The following is a 24,209-nucleotide window of genomic DNA, read 5'->3' on the forward strand; positions in this document are numbered from 1 at the left end:
CGCCATTTCTCGGATATTTAATCTGCCCTGATACTATGAGGGCTCTAATCAGCAGATACCCCATTTTCGAGGCGATATTTAAGAGTATGTCTGCCACAGACACAAGAGCGTTTGCATGCTCAAGGCGGATGGTCTTATTCGATCATACGAAGGAAAAGCATCTACGTATCCTTACGGATGTACCTGAGCACCGAGACTGAATGCACGATCAGATGAGTAGGGGCAGATACAGAGATGAAGGATATGATCTAGGAGGAGCAGTAGTATGTGCCAGCCATTGAACTATTTTGAAAGATATCTAAGATGATCTTTGAGTTGGAATGTGCCTTTTACAATTCCCGAATATCCACGTTGCCGTAGAAGGTTAATGTGCCTTAGGGAGGAATGTCTATTTAGGAAGGCCTCAACGGCGTTAAAAATTGCTGAAACCTCAATAGCAGAGATATTTTGCTGGTGGGAGGTTAAAATCAAAGTAATAGAAATGCATTAATGCATTACATGTAAATAAGCAATTATTGAATTGAACTGTGCACCCAGAACTGGTCCGGTTCAGATTAAGGATTATTCTAATTCTAGTAAAATTAGATATATTATTATTATTTTATCTTATTTACTATACAGTAAATTAGCTTACTATATACATACCACAAAATCTACCTGTGCAGACTTGAATGGATGTAGCTAATTAATTTGAAGGATGCAGTAAAATGTAAGAAGCTTATCATCGTGTATAGCCATGCAAGGATCGTAATGGAGCTGCACATTGGGGCTCTGCAGATGGGAGGTGAACAGAACTACTCTGCGTGGAGGCTCTATGCTAGCAGACTGGATTAAAAGGTGGGAATAAGGAGATCACTAGATATGAAATGGATACTTTCGGTGGGGAGGTGGAGCATTCGCATATGCATTTGATCATAACAGAAGAAGCAACTACTTTAATGAAACAGCAACAGGAGCTACTCCCAGAACGGCACATACCATGGTGTTCTATGTTGCGACAAGGGACGCCCTCCTGCGTCAGAACCTTATTCCGACTGTCCCACTGCTGGGTCACCTGGCGCGACGAACTGATCCAGTGATAAGATCCTGTAAAGGAGCGAATGACTTCAGGTAGGATTGGTTCTGTCACCGGATGTGAGGAGCACTCCCAATGAGAACGAACACTGTGTCGTACGAGTACCGGGATTAGGGTTTGGTCCTGCTTTCACAGTCACACAATGCGAGACCCTTCTGAGGCGTCAACAGGCACACGCATCCATGATAGAGATAAGATATGCTCAGATTGCGCTGTGGTAGCCCCTCGTATAAAGAGACGTAGACATGAAGACACCCATTCAGAGACCCACAACCCTAACAAGCTCTACCAATCCTTACCTAACCTCAAACCCCTCAGAAAATGAAATCCCTCCTCGCCTTCCCCCTCCTCCTCTTCCTTCCCCTCCTCCCACAAACCACCGCCCTCGTAACCCCCTGCATCATCGGCGGCACCGAAGTCCCCATCGAAGTCCACCCCTACCAAATCGCCCTCCTCTACGGCGGCGCCCGCACCTGCGGCGGCAGCATCCTCAGCCCGCGCCACATCATCACCGCCGCCCACTGCGTCGCCAGCGCGACCCCGAGCCGCCTACGCATCCGCGCGGGCTCCGCCCTCTGCGACGCCGGCGGAATCTTGGTCAGCGTCACCGCGATAGCAATCCACCCGAACTACTCCGCCCCGACCGTCGACAACGACCTCGCCATTCTGACATTGTCCCAGAATCTGACTTTCGGCCCCAAGATCGCGCCCGTGGGGTTGCCCGCGTTCGGGGCGGATATCCTAGTCCCCGGCGCCGAGGTGGTGGTCTCGGGCTGGGGCGCGACCGGCGAGGGCGGCGCAAACTCCCCGACCCTGCGGGCTGTGACGGTGTCGGTCGTCGGGCGGGAGGAGTGTCGTGCCGGGTATCAGAGGTTCGGGCCGGTGACCGACAGCATGTTCTGCGCGGGGACGCCCACGGGCGGAAGGAATGCTTGTGGCGGGGATAGTGGGGGGCCTGCTGTTGTGGTTGCCGGCGGGAATGGGGATGGGAATGGGAGCGGGAGCGGGAGCGGGAAGGCTGCCCGTGGGGTTTTGGTGGGGGTGGTCTCGTGGGGGCATGGCTGCGGACGGAAGGGGTTTCCCGGGGTTTATGCGAGCACGTCATTTCTGAGGGGGTTTATTGGTCGGGTTACGGGGCTGTAGGATATGATATACCTTGTGCAGTAAGTTGGAATTGGATTGATGAGTTCCATGGTGGGTACAGTATTAGAAGGTACAATAGGAAGCCTTTGCATTTGCATGACGGTATGAGGAAAACCTATCTAAGGGGAAAACTCATACCAAGGCCTAGGACTACTTCGCAGTCCCCAACCCCAGAAACAATATGATAAGGCAAACCAGAGTAGCTCGGGGACTATTTCCACAGTGGAAAGTCCTAATCCTCCGATTCTTGTCCTCCGCAGGAAGTGATCAGATCATCGGACTCGGCGATAGGATCCTTATTGTTCACCGGGTTCTTCGAGGTTTCCATCGCCCAGATCCTCCACCCGTTTCTTGGCATCAATATCTGTCAGTACGCTGGTTGCGACATACACCCTAGAGAGAGGGTCGAACTCACGCGCATGGCACATCGTAACGCGGCTGAACCCGGTACCGAGATTGTTCGTGGATGTCCACCGGCTCCTCGTTGAGTTTGATGGGCTGCAGCTCGGGTTGATGCGCGTAGTGCGTGAGCCAGAAGTTCGCCTGGCGAGGTTCTCCTCTAGGCTATGTTAGTTTGTTTACTTTGCAAGTCTTATAAGAAAAAAACGCCTCGTTGATTCATATACTGCAAAAATGCATTATACGTACGGTGCCACGTCATCCCAGTTGATATCCCACACTTCCCGGGGATTGATCGTGCCGAAGGTGCCTGGGAACCTCATTTTGTGGTCCTGGTGAGGATTTATCATTCGAGAAGATATGTGTGAAATGTGGAAGGATCAAGTGTCTGCATCGGGGTGTCTGCTTGGGAACTTGCTGCGAGGCTGGGGCGATCTAGGTGGTGGGCATCATTGATTTATAACCCTGATTCTCTGGCAGTCTTTGAGTCTCTCATAGCAGCTTCCGCTCGGGGTTGTTGCACGGGCTCTGAGGATCGTAATGCAACGTGCGTAATCATCGGAGATCTCAATGTTGTGTGAGTAAGCGTCAGATGTTGCGGCTGGTGTACAGACTTGTCGAGAACCTCTGCTGCGAGTATGCTTATCTGAGGCTTGATCGTTGTCATCTCGCAGTATTCTCTCAATAGATACGCCCTAACTGGTGGGGTAAGACTCATCTACATTTGATAGTGAAGATTGAGATGGCTTGGCGGATCTCAGTAGATGAGGCCCTAGCGCTGTTGTACATTTGACGTTGAGCTATGATGTAGCTTCAAGCCAAGGATGCGCTTGTTGAAGATAAGTTCTACCCAAAGTGCCAAGTCCGAGACTGCCCGTGTACACACGGAGACTTTTTACCATAGGTTTCCGTTCGGTAGGACGATGCTTATCTCTTCGAGCGCCGTTCCATGCATAGTAGACCGGGATGCCGCACACAGCTGTGGCCACAGAGACGTTCCAATAATCCGAATTTGGCCAGGACTTTTTTCTTCTTGTTGATCTTAATCCGCTAATTCCTGACAAGATCGACGGGCTCCTTGACGAGACGAGTAGTGCACGCCTCAATGACATGTGCATATGCATATGGTTACGCTCATCCCGAGGGATGAGCGAGAGACCTTGATTCGATCTCTTCATGCTGCTCCGGCGACGATCCGCGAATCTATGATGAATTTATTGAGATCTTTGAGACGGTATCATATCTTGCTGACTGCGAGGTCCGATTGTGCGACCAGTGGGCGTGGTGGGCTCTGAAATGATAGTTAGTATCTGGCTACTGTTGGACCTGACACCACTCTATCTTGCTGGCTTCCCTTTTTCTTGTTTTCTCTATCCTTTAGTTGTTTCGATAAACTTACGGGGAAGCCAATGCATATGGGCTGCATTGGAATCATATCCTCGCGTATATCTGCGGTGAGTGATAGAAGCCTTGGCCGTAATCCTCAGTGGTTTCTACCCCACACGCGATCAGTTGATGGGCTGCACATCTTGTGTCACGTTCCTGCAGTGGGCTTACTTGACCTGTGCATGCATAAGCTGGAGGCGCAGTTGCGATAAACATCCGAAGAATAATAGCGTAGTGGCTAAGCAATGCGAAGACTGTTCGTGGCAGTGCAACAGCCGCCAAATGAACTGCCCTCTGCCTACCTAAGCATCTCCTGCTGCCGTCGCTACCCAGGTAAAGTACTACCAACTAAATTACCCGATTGGGAAGTATGCGGCGTCGATAGCCTCTGTTGATTCAGAATCTGACGTGGTGCCGCCTGATTTGTGGACGCGCTCTTTGTCGATGCGTTTGCCTGCGTCAGGTGTTGAGCGCGTAGAGCAGGCGGCACAGAGGACATTTGATGCGCTCCTTGCCCTTGCCCTTTTTTTTCGTCTGCCTTCCTTCTTCCTTCTCATTCTCGTATGGATTACTGAGGTATCTTCTGATCGATATTTGACTGGAAGCACTACTTTCAAGAGTTGACGCAGCTGAAGTGAGATATCGGTGTTGCTTATTCTTCGTTCGCCGGGATGACTTTGCGGGAGTCAGCTCTATGTCTCTATCGCGTCGAGAGCGATCAGTCGAGGGGTCAAAAGGTTAGGGGCTGCGGTATTGAGTCTGAGGGATGCCACTGAATTGCATTTCGATCTCGAAGCAGGAGGCAAGGGGTGGATTTGAAGGATGAACTGTGGGCGCACCTGATTTGGAGGAACCGAGAGCCGACACCATTTGTTTCGGCTTCGCAGATCCCAGACTGGGTGTTCAACGAGCCGAGAGACGTGTGCGTAACGGAGAGACGAATGTCAGGGTGTACGAGATTGCGGTTCCCCGTCTGGGAGTGTATCCATCTCTATCCGAGGGCTGGGTGACCGTCATGAAATTGGATGCATGGCTCGATGTGGCCAACTCCAATCTTCCTGATTATGCTGACTTCTCGTCCTCGGGAAATGAATATCTGTTCCTTCATCATATTCCAGAGGATTTTATCGTTGACACTTGGTTGTTTTGATGTTCTGGTGGTTGGAGATGAGGATGAGGAATGGTGCCGAGCGGAATGCAGTTTGTTGGTTGATATTAGTAGCAAGTTGAGTTTGTTTCTAGTCGTTGCTGTTCGGTGGAAATTGGGCAAGGGCAGGTAGATCTCATTCATTTTATTTTCTTTGTGCGACTGATGTCAGCTGTACCTTCGTTTGACTTTCGGGACACGTACATTGGGTGCTAGGGTGATTGTGGGCGTTGATGGAGCCTTCAGAAACTTCGCCTCGGCCTCAAGCTGGAGGTGACTCCTAGCATTCATACACACCTTCATCGTTATCAGCGGTGGAATCATCGACGTACCTATAGCGATGCTGAAACATATATTCATGTTCAGACAGCAGCCGCGTAAGAGCCCTCTAACTCCCGGGTGATGATGGGTCGAATCCCAAGGAATATCTCAATTTGTCATACTCGGTTATAGCATAAAGTATGGAGTCTGGCGTAATAACCATTCCAATTGAGATGAAACTACACAACAACTGTGGATAGAGCCATGGATGCGTGAACGCTAGCTAAATTTTAAACGAAAGTCATAATGTGAAAAAGCTTTAATATATCATCAGTAAGACAATATGGCCGAGCGGTCTAAGGCGATAGACTAGAAATCTATTCTCTTCGGAGGCGTCGGTTCAAATCCGACTGTTGTCGTTTTTTGCCTTTTGTTTTTCCTTGCCGCTGACCCCGAAGTAACAATAAGCTGGTACGGCTCAATGCCGGCCATCCACGGGCTGAGCAGAAAAATATCTTTTGTTCAGAACTCAACCCGATAGCCGTGTCCCTTGGGATCGAATAGGTGTTGGATGCTGTTGGCGCTGTCCACCCTTCGGATGAAGCAGCCAACACCGAATCCAATGTGTATAGCCAAAAAATAAGACAGCCGAGATCCCACCCTCTTTGTCTCCGATCATAACAGTCCCCCGGGTAATGCTCGACTCAACCACATCCATTGTCATAGAAACACTTATCTCGGTCATCTCCTACAATCTTATTGCCGCAACCCGCTTGGACTGGCCTCTTCAGAGAATCTCCAGCTACGAGCCCGTTCGTCCCACGCCCAGCATGAAACACACATCGCAGTTGGAATATAAAAGCACCCGTCTCACCAAATCCAGAGATAGCTCCACACAACCCACCCAACCCTGAGACAGTTGACCAACGGCTAGTAAGTATTCCCTTCTACAGCAAAAAGAACAATGCCTTCATCAAGGAGAGAAAGCCACGATCTCTGGGCCCTCGACTTCTGGGTTGAACGCAAGCGGACCTCTCGCTCTCGGGCCTGTTGGTACTTCTACAAGACCAGATCGGGGAGCGCCTTCACAAGGAGATCTTCACTCCGCCGGAAATCGCCCCAAGCCTGCATTATGTCATGATCCGGGTCATCACACGCGACGGTGAGTGCCTCGAAGCAGCCCACAAGGACCTTGACTCGAAGCTCTGTCGACTGATGGCTAACGAGGACTGGGAACACGAGGAGCAGACCGAGCTGAATTGGTCCACCAAGATGCTGCGTCGTGTACGGAAGGACGGTCAGAAGGATGGCTATAATCTACAGTTCTGGAAGATCCAGGAATTCCCCCGCGACAGTATCGAACCCGTGAATTTCTCTACCGCTGAGGTAGGCCTTCGGGTGCTCGAGCTTATGAATGAGTGGCAATGAGAGCATTGCGGAGCATGGATTTGGGGTTGGTGGCTTTTCAATTGGGGGTCACACCTCTCTGATTTGAAGATGTTAAGTATGAATATGGATATTTCCGATGATTGTCTTTTCCGTTCTAATGATATGCAGCATTATGGAGTTGGGTTGTATGACCGTAAGTGGCAAGTGGCAAGTCTAGGCCTGCAATTCACTTCTGCTTGCATCTCTGGTCTTCGAGCTATCGCGCGCTAAGGCTTCTAGATTGCATCGTGCCCCACCCGCTGTCAATCTTTCTATGGCTGCATTTACTTTTCTGAATATTTTCCCCTAATTGATCGGCTGCATTCTAAGCTGTCAGCCTCCTGTTTGTATTCATTGGTAGTGAGAATCCTTGTCAGCCGCAAGTTTGCTGTGTTTGTGGCTACTTAGTTTTCTGTTTACTTCCCCTCATAGTCTCTCATAACTACCCCACCTTTGCTCTTCCTTCTCCTTCCTCATCCCCTTTGGCAAACAACCTGAACACACCATCTGACGCCTCATCCTCTTTCTTCTGCCTTTCAACACCCATGATCTTGACTATCAAGCAATAGTGATTATTCTATCATGGCCGTCAAAGGTCTGCTGTTCATTCGTTGCCGGGGTAGGTACTTTGCGTACTCTAACCGGTGGGACAGTTATCCGGAAGGTCTGGGCATAGAGATGGTCGACACTATCCCTGAAGATCCTGTCCAGTACCAAGGCATGTCACCCGTACAGAATACACCCACCTTTCTACAAGCAAGTCTTTCTAACCTCTCAGTCAGCATGGCTCGAAGCTCTTCGCTCCACTTTTTCGCGTCTCGTCCACCAATTCGAAACACAATGCCTCCCGGTCGCCATCCAATCCATCGACGAGGACTCGAACGCCTCCCTCACTGAGCGCTACGAGATGAGCTACTTGGCCCTCGACGACCGGCTTAAATCGCCGCCTTTACAGCTAATGCCCCCGGAATGGCGGAGCGGAGATCATGAATGGGTTTACACCCTCGACTTGGACAAGGAGATCTTCAGCATCGACAATGCCGTTCATCTCCGGCTCTCCAGCATCGCCAGCGACCGGAATTGGACCATGTACCTCGGTAAGGATGCTCGTCGCCGCCGCGCGCCTGCCAAGTGGACACCCTCACATGTGCTTGCCGATCCCACCTTCAAGCTTCAAGTGAACGAGACCCTGATTGACATGTTCAACCGGCTCAAGGTTAAAGTGGTTGCGCCAGAGTCCTTCTATCTCCCTCAAGATATCCCCTTCCTTCGGGAATCCTTCCTGGGCTCAGCATTTTCAAGATTGCAGGAGCACTATCGCGATCTACTGGACGGGAGCTATCTTGAATGGAGCCCCACAGACTTTCCCTTCAGAGAAATAGCATATGCTATCGTGTCTCTGGCCACGGGTGCTGTATCGTTTGCAAGTATCAGCTCCTTGGATGCCAACCACAAGAAGGAAGGGTATTACCTTGTTCATGGTGAAAAATCTTCATGCTCTGGGTTTCCGAGCCTCCGACCAACCCTGCTGCCCCGATTTTTGCACGAGTCACACTATCCCGGGGTGCGGGCCGGGTCAGCTCCCCGGCAAACAACGTATTGGTTGGATAGTGTCTTGGTCCACTTGGTCTCGGGCCTAGATCGCGTCGACATAGAAGAAGCCGCGATTGCCGAAGCCGTGGAAGCCGGACTCGAAGAGGGGCGAAAATCATTCTATGCAATCGTCTTCTCGATTTTGGATGTAATCCTGCTGCGTGTCCAGAGGAAATCATGCCTGACCGTTCTTGTGGAGAGAAGTCCACTTATGACATTGTTCAAATTTGATGACACCAATTCTTCATTCGCAAGAGGGCCTCGGAACAGATCGCCTCGCAACTTTGGGAACGTCAAGGAATCTAAAGATGGCACCAGATCTCATAGGAATCTTGGGGCCGATGACCTTACCCAACCCAACAGTCATGACCGTCAACTGGACGATGACGCTAACAAGTCACTGACAATGCGCCTTGCCGGGAAGATGAAGTATTCCATTGTCTTTGTGACACTATTACGTTTCTTCGACGCAGCCACGTATCATGATCTGGAAGGTGCCGTGTCCCATGTATTGCCGAACGAGACCCTGGCGACTGTGATGCAGTTCACCGATACTCAAACGTATCGCACGCTCAGCAAACTGTCAGCTTATTGCCGCAAGACCAGTCTGTCCGAGTTTCGGCTGAATGACCATTGTATCATCGTTGACTTTGATCTCCACAGTACCTCCTACACCATGGTGGACAAGCGCACGGGAACGCAGAGCACTACTCGACTCTGTCGTGGGAGTCCCACGCGAGGATGCAAGGAATTAGTACTGTCCCCGATCATCGGAATCGAGAACCCCTCAAGGCGCAGTATCATCGATTCTGTGCAGTGGCACTTTGTGAACGTCCCTAGCAGGGAAGCACCTTACAAAAAAACCATTGCAATGCCGCACAGGTAGGAGTGTGCCTCCCCAGTCATATCATGGGCAGTGGGGTTGGACAACATCTGATCTCTCATCACAGAGCGGCGTATGACCGATTGGCGTACCCAGGCTTCGCTCCCTCCACCAACTTCGACATGCTCTTCCATCTTCCCGACCATCTATATGTTGGGTCCGTCGAGGAGGGCTGGGACCGATACCTCAAGAAGTTAATTCGAAGATATCAGGATGAGGAGGACAGCCCCGGCTCCAGTTTTGATACGGGGCTGTTCGACTGTGTCCGCCCACCCGGATACCGTGAGATCACTATGGACGCCCTCCGCTGTAGTGGCTTCCACTGTTTCCTGCGCCGCGCCCGGGACGAGAGTGTCGACGAATGGATGGCCACCACGCAGTTCGCCCTGCGTCGTCTGCATATCCGCGAAGGCTGGGGCGGCGGATATGATGCTGCGGAGAGATTCCCCCTTCCCGGGCGGCCCGTCGTGGTCGCCTTCTCCGCCCGTGTCGGGCTCTTCTATTATGTGCATCATCGCCACGAGAAGCCCAAAGTACCGCCGGGGATAGGGTATCATAGCCTCGAGATAGCGGAGAGATGCACCGATCCTGACCTGCAGCGCCGCCTTGTTCCGCTGATTCCCGGGGTGATCGACTTGAGAAATTACTCGTCCCGTGTCGAGTTTGAGAGCTGGTTTGAGCGGTTCTGCCATGGCGTCGGGGAGAAAACGGTGTATGATCCGTTCACTGACCAACAGCAATTTTTGACTCGTGTGCCGGAGCCGCAACCTCATCTAAGTAAACAGCCTATGACCAGTACGGAGCCTGTTGGGAGCGATGTGGTATATGATTTGCCTTCTATGTATAGGTCTTTAGGGTAGCTGGGGAGGCTACTGCTGTTGCTGTTGGGATACGTAAGGGGGTTCGGGCGATTTAGTGCTGACTGGACAGAGGATGAACTAGTAGCACGCTGAGTCATTGGCTTCGTAGACTGAACAGGGCTATCAGACATATAGGGAAGCGAGTATTGACATGAGCTGAGAGATATAGTAACTAGATTCTCTCTGAACCACGATCAGAATTCTCGTTACCTTCAAAAGCTTCTTCTGTCATTTCCGTGCCAGCTCCCGGTGAGAAGCCGGGTGATATCCGACATAATCCCATCAGCAGCTTTACTCATGTCTCAAGAGGAACCGTTCACAATTGTTATTATCCAGCACAATGAACATCTAGGCGGGCTTCAAACGAGTGCCCTGAACCACAAGCCCATCTCTTTGTCTCTTCTGCAATTGGGGGTTCTGAAGCACGACAAAGCTCATTCACGAAGGACATGGCCTTTGTCCGACGAAGTCCAGTTGTTCTTTGTCTGTTAAATGATATTATATCTCAGGCCGGAAGGGAAATTGATAAATACAACTTATGTGAACTATACCAACTCGATTGCTGATTTTACTTCTCAAGATCCTCGCAGCCCACGATAGTCACCAAGATACGACAAACGAAAAGTACCCCGACTTTCATCCTACTATCAACATACAATCCAACAACCCCAGAGAGAGTATACCATCAAACATGTCTTCCGACCCTCCCCGAGCCCCCAAGCCCAAACGAAGCCGAAGGCAATCTCTGAACCGAGCCCGTTACGAAAAGACTCGCCATCTCACTCCATATGCTCTACTCGAACTCGACCTCCGACAAGAGGGAGGCATCGCGCACCCTGCCCGGTATGCCTGCCATCTTCTGCCTTCCCATCTGGTCATCGATGATACTGACATCCAGGATCCAGAGCCCGCACCTTCGCCCCGGAAGTGTACAGCCACCTCTCCGAAGCGCAACGAGCCCACCTCCGACAGCTGGCCGAAGACGGTGGACCCGATCTCTCAGATCTGCGGGGTGTACGTCCCCTCATCCCCATCCTTGATTCCCTTCCCTGCCCATCATCGACCCTGGAAACCAACCGATACTGATACTCAATTGATGGATGGGGGAAATAGTACCCAAGAACACAGCGTGTCAAATCCCCCGGCCCCACGGCCCCCGCCTCCGCCTCCCCTCCGCTCTCCCACCAGCCCTCAACCCTACCCCCAACAAGCACTTACACTCCCAGCATCGAAGAACCATACCCGGCCTCCTTTTTACCCCTCAAACACCCCCCTTCGCCAACCTCCCTACTCTCTCCCAACACGACCTCATTCCCAGAATCCCCCTCCGTAGCCTCCCCTCGCAACCCCACAAAACCAACCCCTTACCTCTACGGCCCCTCCACAACCTTCATCACCCACGCCCCGGACCACTCCCCTCTCCGCCCCCATCACCATCACCATCACCATCACCATCACCACCACCGCTCGAACTCAGACGACCCCCGCCACCGCCGCCGCCACCGTCGCCCCCGCCCCCGCCGGACCGGCAGCGTCCTCCGCCGCCGTGTACTCCTCCAGGAAGCCCGCCGCGGCAGCGTCGCGCGGTACGGGCTGGGGGCGGCGGGGTTCTGGCATAGACGGCGGCGGCCCGACGGGCGGCTGGAGAGCCAGGCGGAGGCGGATGCGCGGCGCGCGCGGGCCCGGCAGGCGTGGAGCCAGGAGGATTACAGGGCGGTGTTTGAGGCGCTTGCTTCGGTGAAGTCTGCTGTGGTTGAGAGGGGGGAGGGGGAGGGGGGGCATCGGGGAGCTCGGGGTAGGAATGGGGGCAGGGGGAGGAGGAGCGGGAGGGGAAGGGGTGGGAATCGGAGTGGGAGTCAGAGTGGGAGTCGGAGGAGGTCTGGGTCGGGGTCTGGGTCGGGGTCCAGGTCTAGGTCTGGGGAAAGGGGGGAATAGGGCTAGCGGCTAGAGCTTTATCTTGGGGATGGGGGGTTTGTAGATTGGTGTATGGTTCTTTACTTAGGGTTGAGGTGTGGGGGTTGTTTTGTTTTGAGGGTTGTTTTCGTTAATGGGGCTGGGTTTGGGGAAAGGCTCTTATGTCTAGCTAGGGCTTGGTTCGGGGGTTGATTGTTTATTTGGTGAAGATACAGTACAAATACAGTTTAACAACTGTAGTATTACGAATTTCTGATTACCATTATTAGTCGGAGGTTTTTGTGTATTGGTTCTGTTTTGGTGGGATTGAGATTTATGCCAATTTTTTATACTTGCACTTTTTCATCGTCATGGTTGCCTTAATCAAGAATGGAGTGTCGCATCTTTGAATCATGTTTGTTATACTCATGTTCAAACTGTAGTATCGATAGTATCAATTCAAACCTCATAATCATATACATAATAGGTATCAAACAGTCCAGACCGAAAACTCCCTGTCGCAAATCTACAAGAAAAACACCCGAAACACCTTTGGCCCTCAGCCTAGTAGCCTTCTCCCCTCAACCTAGCTATGCTGGTACTTGACCAGCGCATCCCGCACCAGGGCAATCACCTCCTGCAGCACCTCCGCCTGGCCCGCGTGCACGTCCACGATCAGCGCGTCCCACTCGTCCCCGACCACCGGCTCCTCCAGGTCCATCAGCTGCGACTGCACCATGCTGCTCTTCATGTAGTGGGCCTGCCGCTGCGTCACGCGCTGCAGCAGCGCCGTCGGGTCGACCTTGAGGTAGATGAAGTGGATCTGCACCGAGGGCGACCCGTACGCGGCCACGCGCATCACGTCCCGGTACTTCTTCTTCAGCGCCGAGCAGGCCACCACCACCCCCGTCGGCGGCCGGTAGCCGTTCGCCTCCGACGGCGACAGCGCCGAGATCGCCGCCTGCCGCAGCGAGATCAGCCAGTCCCATCGGTCCGCGTCCGTCAGCGGCACCCCGTTGCTCATCTTCGTCTTGTTGGAGGCCGGGTGGAACTACACCGGACCGAAATTAGTATTCACGGGCGATGCGAAGGGGTCGACTCGAGATAGTTGGTGTTTTGGGGTAGGGATAAACGTACATCATCGCCTTCTAAGAACGGTACCCCCAGTTCTTCCTGCAGGCCGCGCCCGACGGTGCTCTTCCCACACCCGGCGGGCCCCGTCACCACCCAGATGTGTTGGATCTGCTGCCGCGGTTGAGCCGGAGGCTGCGGCTGGGTTTGGTCCGCCCACATGGGGTTGGTGGTGGTGTGGTTGATGTTGAGGGGGGTGTCGACCACCGCGCCCTTGTTCTTCATGGCGGGCTGCGGGCGTTCGCCGGCGGAGAGCATGGTGGTTTTTAGTTGGGGGTTATTGGTTTTTGAGTGCTGTGGGGGTTCTGGGTTTCAAGGAACGGTGCGCTGGAATAATTGGGTGTATGACGTGCTCGAAATTTTTGTGAAATTTGGTTGGAACCACAGTTGGGATTGTTGGAGTTGCAGCTTGTGTAGGCAACGGTAGAGTGTAAAGGGTGTGGTGTTGTAGTGGATGTAGTAAGTAGGGGCGGGTAAAGTTGGCTTGAGTTCTCCCTGACGCAACAACCGGGGGAAAGATTGAGCTTAAGAAGGACAAGGACAAGGACAAGAATAAGATCGGGGAAGGACTACGGCTATAAAGCCAAAGGGAAAAGACGGGAAATCAGAATGATGAAAGGGTTTCCAGGACGGGCAACAATACTAATAATAATCCCATGGGCTGTGTGGGTCAGTCAGTCCGGGGGGGCGTTATCGGCTTCAGAATGACACTGTTTCGTCCGGTCTGGTTTTCCTTGAATTTGCGACTTGAATGAATGTGATTGATCGTTTCTCCTACTCAGTATCCCCTTTCCAGGATCCACCCCGGCTTCTGGCATCGGGTGTTGAGACAGCGCGCAGCATGGGCCGGATTTAAGGTATCAGAAGTAGAGGGAAGACTTCCCACTCGTCATTTCATCACCACTGCATTTGGAGTGGGGGGGTAAAGGTAACGGACAAGCACCAGCAAAAAAAGGGTGGGGGAAAAAAGAAACGAAGAAGCGTCTTTTTCTTCCCTGAGACTCCGGCGGTCTGGTTGTTAGCGGGAGATCCGATCGGGCGCTGTATCACAGACGTATGGCTTACACCTCTCTGTAATCACACCATAGATAACTACAAGTAGAAAGCCACAGTAAGAGGTGTCCACGCAGTGACGCAGCACCTGTATCACATTCTCCGCTGTTGCCATTGATCCAGATGAGACAAAAATCCCTCCCATTACTCCAATCACTGTCTCGAACCAAAGGTGTTTCGGAGGAGTATCGGGCGAGATAACCTGCCTATGCCATGATGTCACTGGAGCTGGTATGTGTAACCGGTGTTTCGGAACAGTCGGTAAATTTCCCCCTCCGTAATCTATTTTCCGACCAGCAAAAATTGGGGGTTGTTCCCCCCACACTATTCCCTCTATGGCACTAGCCTGCTGTTCCTTTTTCTATGCACCTTCTTCGATGCTTCCAGAGGCTTTCCTCTCTCGAAAGGCTCGCTCCAGTTCTACCGTGGACCCGTTTTAGACCCTCACAGTTGCATCCATGATGGACAGAAACAACCACAAAGTCGGATGGGATTACTGCTCATTCCGTTGGTCTGTTTGCAGCAGCCCAATCGACAAGCCAACTGGCAACAGTGTCACGAGGTCTCATCATCCTTCCCCCTCGATCCATCCACTGACTGGCGGTGAATTTATCGAGACAGCAAGAGACAAACAAAAAGTCCGGCCTGGGCCGTACCTTTTCCTTTTCCCCGGTGCCAGCCATTGCGACAGGTCGGATTTAAGCTTGACGGGGGTCATTTCCCTCTTTTCACAGCAGAACTCCATTCCCGTAGGTACACGTCGTTTGGTGTCACCTTTGGCTCAACCAGAGCCAGAGCTTTCTTCATCTTCCCCCTCTTGTGAAACCATTTGGCTCTGATCATGCGTCCCTCCCTTCACTCACCGCCGCTAAAAGACGTGAATGAGAAACTCGCCGGGGAACACAATGATCAAATTACCTTGCATTGGCTGCAAGCAACTTTTCCAAGGTTGATATTCCCTGGCGGCTCTGTGCATGATCCGGCTGGAGTGCAAGGGTTCATTACCGGATTTCTGCCCAACGACCTCCTCCCTGAAGAGGCGAGAGAAATAACCTTAAGCGCCCTAAGCTGACGGATTATTCCTATCGGAACTGGTGACTGTGTCTCCTCAAAAAAACCCCTCATTTTTATAGAAAGGTCATCCAGTTAGAGTATCGATCCCTGACAGTGTGGAGGGGACGGATGACTTCCCCAGACTTCTGGAGCCTGTTTCTGCAGCGCAAAAGAAGCAATATTCCCCGCTCCAGCGACTTTAGAATGCGGTTATGCCCCGTCGATCTTGCCGCATGTCATTAGGACAGGACCAAGTATACGAAGTTTACCTTCGATACATCACGAGCTATCGACAGAACTCGAGTAGTAAGTCGCACATGACGTGCAGAGTACTGCAGTATAAGATAAAGACGTTCCAGACAGCGAGTGCTTCTTTGGAGAGCAGCATGACGAAGGCGGTGAGTACGTAATCGGTGATAGTGCCAGCGCGTCCACCGCCGCCAGGCAGTCGAGATGCCGCCGAGGGAGCTGGCCATCTCAAGGCCATTCCTGCCCGCTAATTATTATTCAATTTGACTCTACACTCAGGTACACGGCTTGACTTGACGAGCCTAGAACTTGCTAGCAGCTGCCAATTAAATTTGTTCCATTGCTTCCCACTTCCTGCAGCACGCCAGCTCCTTGACTCCTTTCCCCCTCCCCACGATGACCTCCCTCTTCTTCTCCACCCCGGTGGACATCGACGTGGTTCTCGAAGATAGCGATGAGCGCCAAACGGTGGACGTCAAGTTGGACAAGGGCCGTCGCGAGAGGGTCCCTCTCTACATGGACGGCGAGTCCGTCAAGGGAGCCGTGACCGTCAGACCCAAGGATGGAAAGCGGTTGGAACACACTGGCATCAAGGTGCAGTTTATCGGTACTATTGGTATGCGACCTAGGCCTTCATCCCGCGCGCGGGCATATCCATCTTATCACACTGCCACAGCTCAACACTAGGGTGCACTAAATCAGGCTGACCAGCTCCTTCACAGAAATGTTCTACGACCGCGGCAATCACTACGAATTCCTCTCCCTGGTACAGGAGCTGGCGGCGCCCGGCGAGCTGCAGCACCCGCAGACCTTCCCCTTCAACTTCAAGAACATCGAGAAGCAGTACGAGTCCTACCACGGCATCAACGTCAAGCTGCGCTACTTCGTCCGGGTGACGGTCTCCCGGCGCATGGCGGACGTGATCCGCGAGAAGGACCTCTGGGTATACTCGTACCGCATGCCCCCGGAGACCAACAGCCCCATCAAGATGGACGTCGGCATCGAGGACTGCCTGCACATCGAGTTCGAGTACTCCAAGTCGAAATACCACCTGAAGGACGTCATCGTCGGCCGCATCTACTTCCTCCTGGTGCGGCTCAAGATCAAGCACATGGAGCTGTCGATCATCCGGCGCGAGACCACGGGGTCGCCGCCCAATCAGTACAACGAGAGTGAGACGTTGGTGCGGTTCGAGGTGAGTGCAGCTGGAACAAGATTAGGGGAATGAGGATAGTGCTGGGGAATGCTAACGGCGCACATTGCAGATCATGGATGGGTCGCCCTCTCGAGGTGAGTGAGAATCGGGCCCTTGAAAGGGAGCCAGCCAAACAAATTCGACGAGTCCAGCTAATGCTGACGATACCTCACCCAGGTGAAACTATTCCCATTCGTCTCTTCCTCGGCGGATTCGACCTGACACCCACCTTCCGCGATGTCAACAAGAAGTACTCGACGCGATACTACCTCAGCCTGGTGCTTATTGACGAGGGTAAGTCGGTTACGCTGTCTCTTTCTCTCTCTTTCATAACCCATCCTTGCCTCGTTTTTGCATGTCGTTCTGCATTGTCACAGAACATCGGGCAGAAATGTGTGTCCACTTGCCGGAGACGGGTCGGCGGGAACCAGCCCCCCTTCCAAACCAACCGCCGGCGCACACCACACTAAACATCCCACGGCATCCCACTGTTCCCCCCGTTCCCCGTCTCAATAGCCGGTCGGCTATCGGTGAAAGCCTCCCCTCCCCTCACGCTGATCGGGCCACACACACCGCCCGCCACATAAAGCCCATCAATTCACTACCCCCACACTAAACCCCAAGCGATGGATGGGCTTTTCCCCCGTCTTTGCCTAGAGGTTTTCCTCACGTGGAGGCCCCAATTTTTCCAATCGCGTTCCTTTCCCCAATTTCCTTCCCCCACTCCATCCGACTGCCTGTCTTACCCCAAAACAAACCAACAACACCGCCTTTCTTCCCAGGTGCCCCTATCAACAACAACAACAACCTCATCATCATCATCAGCCACCACCACCACCACCACCATAACAAAATACACACAGTCCACTAACCCCATAATCCATCAAACACAGACGCCCGCCGCTACTTCAAACAATCCGAAATCGTCCTCTACCGCCAAGCGCCAGAGATCGCCCCCACCCCGCAAATCGCCCAGCAGCAGCAGATCCAGCAGCAGCAGTTGCTCCAACAGCAACAGCAACAGCTGCCCGTCGGCTCGGCCACCCCGGGTCCCGGTCGTAGTGAAGCCCATCAGCAGAACCATTTCGCGCAGCAGCAGCAGCAGCAGCAGCAGGCGGCTCAATCTGTTCCTGCTTCTGCGGCTTAGCTCTCTGCTTGTTTTGTTATAATCATTCGAGCTAAAGGATGCGTGAGACGTTTTGCCCGATTGAGATGGTGGTTGTTCTTGCTTTGATTGGTAGGGTAAGGGCGGGCTGGGGCTGGGGCTGAGCTGGAGCTGAGATGATTTGTACTTGTACTTTATTTCATATATACCCTTGCTTTTTGTCCTTTTTACTTTTTTCTTTCTTCTGTGGGTTGAGATGTATGTGTATGTGGGCGATGTAGTCGGGGGGTCATGTGGTGTATTGTGTAGGCTGGGGGGGTGGGGGTTGGAATAGGTTTGTGTGGACGAGGTTCTACGGATTTAACCACTCACTAATGCTGGAGATGTAGGTGGACTTAATAGGTAGGGGTAGTAGTATTGCTGATACGGTGTACTCCAGTTCCTTTTGGGAAAAGGGGTACTTCTACGATAACTATGACCTGATATACAGATCTCAAGCTGCTGCCTATACGTCCGTTTAATGGGGATATCCATTAAGAAGACTAGAGAACAAAACTAAGAATACATCTTTACCTGCATCTGACGGAACAGATGCCTCCAAGGGGCCCGAATCACGCCGACAGAACCTGGCCCAGGGCACGCAGAACCTCCCCGTCGTCGTGCTGCTTTCCGGCTACCTGCACGGCTCGTACGACGAGCGGGTAGATCCACGCCAGGTGCTTCTTATGATCCAGGTCGCCTGGACTATTGATCGACACGCCGTTGACCGTGCCCGGGAGCGCGGGGACCGTCGACGGGTCGCTCTGCAGAGCCACCATACCCCGGAGGAGGTGCAGGAGGGATTTCCGGGCCGGGGTGGGCTGCGGCATCAGGCCCCGCAGGGGCTGGTCGGCGATGTAGCCTTTGAGGGACACGGAGGCCCGGAGGATCAAGTAAGGGGAGATGGACCGGGCGAGGGTGAGACGGGCGGCAGAGGCTGATTGCTCGACAGGTGATGACCCATGCCCTGACGGGGTTTGTGCCTCGTCAGATAAAGGAAGTGATGGCGCCGCGGCGAGTTCGAACAGTGTATCGATTACGGTGTACGCCATCTTGGTGCGAGGCGTCGGTGATGGGTCGAAAGTTCTGCCCGGACGGACATTGTACAACCCGTGCAGCGGGTCTTCTTCGAGGGGTTGGCGAGGGAGGTCTAGTCGCTGTGGGGCGTAGATGAACGATGACCGCAACAGGGCACAGGCGAAGTCCCGGCGGGTGGAGTCGGGAATCGTAGATGCACCTAGCGATGGAATGATGAGCGTCTTCAGTCGGTTAAACGCAGCGACGTCGAGGGATTCGTCGCTCAGGATCTTGGTGTGAGGAACGGAACCGGTTTGAAAACCACGGGCCGAGACGATGCCATTTGCCAGGTCAACCACACAGTTCCAAAAACGGCTGATTTGCTCCTGCTGGGCTGTGGCATATTGCTTCTCCACGTATGGGATTCCCACCTGAAGGATGTTCAAGGAAGCAGTGGTGGATTTCTGCGAAAGACTCGGCTCGCGGTCCTTTCCGGGCCATTCATATCTCAAAGCAATGGGGTTCACCAAATGGCCCAGTGCGGTCGCCAGAGACCCGTCGAGGAATATGTCTTTCTTGATGCCGTGCTCGGAAATATACCAGTCTAGAAGCTCTATCACGCTCTTTGAGAAAGCGACGAAAGTGGGCTTCTTGGAATCACTCTCTGGCGACCACTTAGATAGAGGTGAATCTGCCAGTTCTGCCAGACATACAACGATGCTCGACTGTGAATTGCCATCCGAGCACAAGAGCTTCAGACATTCCATGAGCAGCGTCTGTACCTTGGAGGGGCGGTCGATATCCGGAGAGTAAGGCGGGGATATCGAGTTCCAGGCAAGCATTTGAAAATGTCCAAGGATCTTCTTAACACTTTCATCTTCAAAATCATCCTTGTATAGACGATATATCTGTTGGAATGCTTGAAGATAGGCCATTGCAGCATCTTGGTTCGGTCTATCCAGATTGAGCATATCTTCCCGATCGGCCGGGTGACCGTTCAGCCACAAGAGCCAGGTTGAGCGTAGAGACTGCTTACTGAATTCGCCAGGACCCTGTATCCGAAGGAGGGTGCTCGTCAGACTGGAGTAGGCAGCTTCACTGAACTCAAGAAGCCGCAAAGTAAGCAGCTTCTCATAGTATCCCAGCAGACGCTCCCATGACTGATCGAACAATTCGTCCTGGACTATCGTCCCAAAAAAATTCGTGATGAGATCAGATGCTCCTTTGACCATAACAACTGTTGTCTCAACCCAGGCCTTCGTGCTATCAGAGTGATCGGACTTATTCTTCTCCAGCGTCAGGCAGAGCTCATCTTCTATCTCCTCCACCATACGGAACAGAACTCTGTTAAGACACAAACACCATGCCTTGGGAGACAACTGTTGCCCGTAAGCATCGAAGATTCTCAATAGAGTCTGGATAGCACAGTTTCGGACCTCCGATCGACTATCTGTTGTCAGATCTACTATCCTCAGAAGGAGCAGTAGCCACAATGCATTCCGGGATATCGAGGGGTCATCGCCCTTGGCGAGGTTCGCAAGCGCATCCTCGCTCACGGAGGCATCAATGTGAGATTCAATGCAGAATTGCTCGATTTGTCCCTGGAGAAAGTCTGAGACGTTCCAGAAAGACGATGTAGTGGTTAAAGAAATGTTGAAATCTTGCTGCTGCTGAGCAAACTTGGAAAATGATTCCACCAGGTCCAATCGACAGGGTAGTGGAAGCAATGCAACGAAGTCGGAGGCTATCAGTTGTAACGATTGATAAGCAACCCGCACAAGTCGAACGGAATCTGCCACCCATCTGGCCTGGCTTCTTGCGTTCGAGGTCCCGGATTTTTCATTCTCAACCCTCTCACCAAATACAGTTGTAATGAGGTCGAAAGCAAGAGCCCATCCCTCCACGAATGTCTCGCCATATTGTTCAAGGATGCTCTTGAGGGTTTCCAGGCTTTGTTCATGAATCTCAACAACTGGAGCAGTGGGGAAGCCGATCGAGCAGCCGCTCGCTTCATAGAGCAACCTAATCTGCATCTTGAGCACTTTGAGATTCCTGAGTTGTCGTTCATTCTGCTTCGCAGGATCATCGCCAGCTCTTTGCGCCATGGTCAGTGCCACAATGCTGTTCAGTACCTCATTCGCCCTGAGCCGAAACTTCTGGCTGATCGCTCTGTCTGCCGCAGTTGACATCAGCCTGGTAGTGAGAAGATTCCAAGCGCCCAGGTCAGACTCAATCAATGAAGACAGTCGATCAACGTTCGCCAGTGCTATCTCGTTAGCTTTCTCGAGCACAAACCTCACTAATTCATCTTGTGTCCTAGACTTCCCCACCGAAAGCGACACGCGATGGGTGTTTTTGCGCATGAGACTGGTGCGAGGAGAAAGAAGCTCTCCGGTAGGAGACAGCGGTGCGGTCTGAGAGGCATCCTCAGCGGGCCCATAGAGGTCCAAAAGTGCAGTCAAGAGATCCTGGAATGACTCAATGGGATAGTCGCCGCTACTCTCGAACATCTTTGCGGACGCTGTTTGCACGGCTATGATCTCGACGCCGAGATTGGCTTTTGGCACGTCCATTGATGCAGTCGAGGCTTCCGCGGAGCTTGTCATAGCCTGGGGATTTGTGGTCAAGCCAATCAAAATATCAGTATCTTGAAGGGTGCCGAGTACAATGGACCAGGCCGGCTGATCTAAAGTTGGCCCAAGCGCGATTCCTAAATTAAGCAAAGCGCGTAAGCACAGGAGGTTCCTGGTGCTCAAAGACACGAAAGTACTCTCTGGAGGAATACTGCTGACTTCGGCAGATATCGTCGGGCCACCGAGAGATACATGCGAGTCCTTCGTTTTGTCATCTGTCATTGGTTTGGATTGCAAAGCCGTTGTAGCAGACGCCGGCGTATTCGTAGGCTTGACACTGCCGGTATCGGCTGGCATAACTGCTTTCCCAAGTGTCGTTAAGAAGGCATCCCGGGGTGTCGACAATCTCAGTAGACCAGCCACATGCGCCAATTTCTGAAAAGACCTAACAAGGTTGTGGTAGAAGTCGTCATCAAGGGCTGCGTACAAGAACGTGGAGCATGCTGCAAGAATGGCTGGCCAGCAGTTATCGATGATGCCAGCACAACTTTTGATGGCTGCGAGCTGGGGATGAGACTCCAAATGAAGAGGGTTGATGGGTACGGGCGACTTCCTGCTGTGAGGCTGTCTCGGGGTATCAGTCCCTTGTTCGGGACCAGTCACACGACTTCGCCGCTTCTGTTTCAGGTCGGGAACTGTTAATGGTAGAATAAACTTTGCAAGCCCCTCAGCGAAGTTGCTAATGCAGTTCAGTACAAGACTGTAGATATATGTCTCAGGTGGTGATTGCGGCTCAGTCTTATCGAGCAATTCCATATAAGGTGTTCGAACCACGCTCCATTGGCTGCTGATTCCCGGCGCATCGGAATCGGTGATAGGAACGGATGCTCCGATGACGCCAGCAACACCCCCTGCTTCGAGAGTAATCTGCTCTTCGGTGACAGCTCGTGTATGCTCGGTTCGTAAAGGTACAGTGGACCGGGCGCTGACTCCAATCAGAGAAGGCTTTTCAGAGGCAAGACGAACCAGAGCGGCCATGTGGTCTTTCAAGATGTTCTTCCTTCTCTCCTCCCCGTCGTACAAAGAATATATGAGCCTAACCAGACCTGGCTCAGCATACAATCCTCGAAAAAGTTCCATGCAGAGGACTCGCTTCCACGGTGATGTCCCGTCTGGTTCAAGTAAATGCGTCACAAGCCCGAGAGCCATTTCGCACTCGGCAGGTAGAAGAGACATGTGGCGCTTGAGTAGCACTGAGAGGATGCGAATGGCACGAACAGTCTGGGAGAAAGTATGTCTCTCAGAGAGGATTCGCACCAGCACTGGCATGAGCTTAGCCCGCAAGACCTGAGTCAACTCGGCATGGGTAACGAAAAGCCTGCCACTATTGAGTAGAATGCTTTCGATGAGCTCCAGAGTGAACGGCGTGGACAGAGATTTGATGCGAAGGAAATAAAGCGGTTCACCGTCTACGAGACGGCATAGGTCATCCAGAACCTGATACCTCCGTTAGTTGTTCGGTCAGAGAGCTGCAGGTAGGGAGCGCAAGCCTACACGTAGAGCGTCATACGCAAAATGTCCCACGTTGATGGAATTCCCGTCCACCTTGACAGTAACCGTGGGAGTCGTTTTGTCGAAGTTCTCTACAATATGGTCAGAATCGGCTGTTCCGAGTTTCATCAACATTCCGAAAATCTTACTGTCTTCAATGGTGACTAGCTCGAATGTGGATACCACAAGCTGTTGGAGCGTTGCTGCGGCTGTGCTTGAGACAGCAGGCATCTTGTTCATCTGCAGGGCTGCACAAATCTCCAGCGTGCTCACGAGAAGATCTCCGCCCAGATCACTCGCATAATGTTGAAGCAAGGACGGTAAAGTTTGCAATATCTTCAGTTGAATATCCAAGCCTTTCATAGCGTAAGCGAAGCACCGATTGACGGGTTTGATAGAATGACTTACTCATGTTTGCCGTCTCCTTCAGGCCAGAGAGTACATCTCTAAGGCGCTCTGGTGGCAATGACCGGGATGCCACCAGCCTTTGCAGGCAGATGACTCCGATGCTTGCGAGCTTGGCATGGCGACTATGGCAAGCGATAATGAAGGGATTTACAAACTTGGGTTTGCGCAGAAGGTCTCACGCAATCTTAGCATTCATGCCGTTTGAATGTGATCGTAATCATGGACCAATGAGACACTCACCGGCAGATATCTGAGCCTCTGAGGTTGAAGGTAGTGCTTTCAAGTCATTGAGCGACTCTTCGGCGGCCTGTATTATCGTTAGTCAGCATCAATGTTCGAGAATCCCTTTTTAGACGGTGGAAGCTTACAGTGCGAAGTTCCGAATTTCTTCTCTTAGACTCTTGGATAAGATTCAAGAGTTCCGCCTGTAAAAACTGGGAGGACATTTCAAACAGGGTGCTGAATCATATCATGGCCGGCGCCAGTCGAGTCGGATAGTACAGTACAGTAAGGTAGCACTAGGCAGATGTGGCTTCATGTGGTTGGATCGCTGATTGGGTCGGTAGAGGAAGAGAAGAGAGGTTGGTGAAAGAGCACATGGATTGACGCAATATACGTCTTATTAAGGGCGAAAGCACATCAATACAAGTACATAATTGCCATTACCAGCAGATTCGAATGGGCAATCGAACAATCAAGCACCGGACGCATCATCCGGAGTGGCAGCTCTCAGGAGCGCCAAGGCAGCGACGGAGATAAGTTCGAGG

General features: G+C 52.4%; 6 protein-coding genes and 1 non-coding gene across 7 annotated transcripts; 5 read left to right on the forward strand and 2 right to left on the reverse strand.

Annotated features, from left to right (window-relative positions):
• Positions 1-1,396: 1,396 nt before the first annotated feature.
• ASPACDRAFT_62086 (serine protease) lies at positions 1,397-2,218 on the forward strand (the record flags this gene model as incomplete). The annotated part of the gene is made up of 1 exon (XM_020203756.1): positions 1,397-2,218. One exon carries the CDS (start codon positions 1,397-1,399, stop codon positions 2,216-2,218), a length of 822 nt encoding a protein of 273 aa, XP_020054148.1.
• Positions 2,219-5,748: 3,530 nt separating this feature from the next.
• Positions 5,749-5,830, forward strand: ASPACDRAFT_t216. The gene has a single exon. It is a non-coding gene; the product is annotated as a tRNA-Ser (tRNA).
• A 1,531-nt stretch (positions 5,831-7,361) lies between these two features.
• Positions 7,362-10,443, forward strand: ASPACDRAFT_79947 (uncharacterized protein). Its single transcript, XM_020205521.1, has 4 exons — positions 7,362-7,557; positions 7,634-7,936; positions 8,063-9,314; positions 9,383-10,443. The coding sequence occupies exons 1-4, from the start codon at positions 7,518-7,520 to the stop codon at positions 10,173-10,175; spliced, it is 2,388 nt and encodes a 795-aa protein (XP_020054149.1). The 5' UTR covers positions 7,362-7,517; the 3' UTR covers positions 10,176-10,443.
• A 423-nt stretch (positions 10,444-10,866) lies between these two features.
• ASPACDRAFT_45109 (uncharacterized protein) lies at positions 10,867-12,088 on the forward strand (the record flags this gene model as incomplete). The annotated part of the gene is made up of 4 exons (XM_020201548.1): positions 10,867-11,018; positions 11,081-11,189; positions 11,289-11,912; positions 11,975-12,088. 4 exons carry the CDS (start codon positions 10,867-10,869, stop codon positions 12,086-12,088), a joined length of 999 nt encoding a protein of 332 aa, XP_020054150.1.
• A 566-nt stretch (positions 12,089-12,654) lies between these two features.
• On the reverse strand, positions 12,655-13,457 carry ASPACDRAFT_62088 (gluconokinase; the record flags this gene model as incomplete). The annotated part of the gene is made up of 2 exons (XM_020203757.1): positions 12,655-13,119; positions 13,206-13,457. 2 exons carry the CDS (start codon positions 13,455-13,457, stop codon positions 12,655-12,657), a joined length of 717 nt encoding a protein of 238 aa, XP_020054151.1.
• A 2,347-nt stretch (positions 13,458-15,804) lies between these two features.
• On the forward strand, positions 15,805-18,069 carry ASPACDRAFT_79948 (vacuolar protein sorting-associated protein 26). Its single transcript, XM_020205522.1, has 5 exons — positions 15,805-16,170; positions 16,277-16,749; positions 16,820-16,844; positions 16,927-17,043; positions 17,643-18,069. The coding sequence occupies exons 1-5, from the start codon at positions 15,951-15,953 to the stop codon at positions 17,894-17,896; spliced, it is 1,089 nt and encodes a 362-aa protein (XP_020054152.1). The 5' UTR covers positions 15,805-15,950; the 3' UTR covers positions 17,897-18,069.
• A 283-nt stretch (positions 18,070-18,352) lies between these two features.
• ASPACDRAFT_1903600 (putative endosomal peripheral membrane protein (Mon2)) lies at positions 18,353-24,153 on the reverse strand. Its single transcript, XM_020198794.1, has 6 exons — positions 23,811-24,153; positions 23,683-23,749; positions 23,443-23,616; positions 23,184-23,390; positions 23,038-23,126; positions 18,353-22,980 (listed from the first exon to the last, which is right to left on the reverse strand). The coding sequence occupies exons 1-6, from the start codon at positions 23,886-23,888 to the stop codon at positions 18,466-18,468; spliced, it is 5,130 nt and encodes a 1,709-aa protein (XP_020054153.1). The 5' UTR covers positions 23,889-24,153; the 3' UTR covers positions 18,353-18,465.
• Between the last annotated feature and the right edge of the window lie 56 nt (positions 24,154-24,209).

This window comes from Aspergillus aculeatus (genome assembly GCF_001890905.1).
Source record: "Aspergillus aculeatus ATCC 16872 unplaced genomic scaffold ASPACscaffold_12, whole genome shotgun sequence".
NCBI lineage: Eukaryota > Fungi > Ascomycota > Eurotiomycetes > Eurotiales > Aspergillaceae > Aspergillus > Aspergillus aculeatus.

Coding starts and splice junctions, on each gene's coding strand:
- ASPACDRAFT_79948 (XM_020205522.1), top strand. CDS start 15,951: ATGACCTCCCTCTTCTTCTCCACCCCGGTGGACATCGACGTGGTTCTC. Junction 16,171..16,276: donor GCAGTTTATCGGTACTATTG/GTATGCGACCTA, acceptor GCTCCTTCACAG/AAATGTTCTACGACCGCGGC. Junction 16,845..16,926: donor GGATGGGTCGCCCTCTCGAG/GTGAGTGAGAAT, acceptor TACCTCACCCAG/GTGAAACTATTCCCATTCGT.
- ASPACDRAFT_79947 (XM_020205521.1), top strand. CDS start 7,518: ATGGTCGACACTATCCCTGAAGATCCTGTCCAGTACCAAG. Junction 7,937..8,062: donor GAATTGGACCATGTACCTCG/GTAAGGATGCTC, acceptor TCAAGGTTAAAG/TGGTTGCGCCAGAGTCCTTC. Junction 9,315..9,382: donor ACCATTGCAATGCCGCACAG/GTAGGAGTGTGC, acceptor CTCTCATCACAG/AGCGGCGTATGACCGATTGG.
- ASPACDRAFT_1903600 (XM_020198794.1), bottom strand. CDS start 23,888: ATGTCCTCCCAGTTTTTACAGGCGGAACTCTTGAATCTTATCCAAGAG. Junction 23,750..23,810: donor GAAATTCGGAACTTCGCACT/GTAAGCTTCCAC, acceptor ACGATAATACAG/GCCGCCGAAGAGTCGCTCAA. Junction 23,127..23,183: donor GCTAGTCACCATTGAAGACA/GTAAGATTTTCG, acceptor ACCATATTGTAG/AGAACTTCGACAAAACGACT.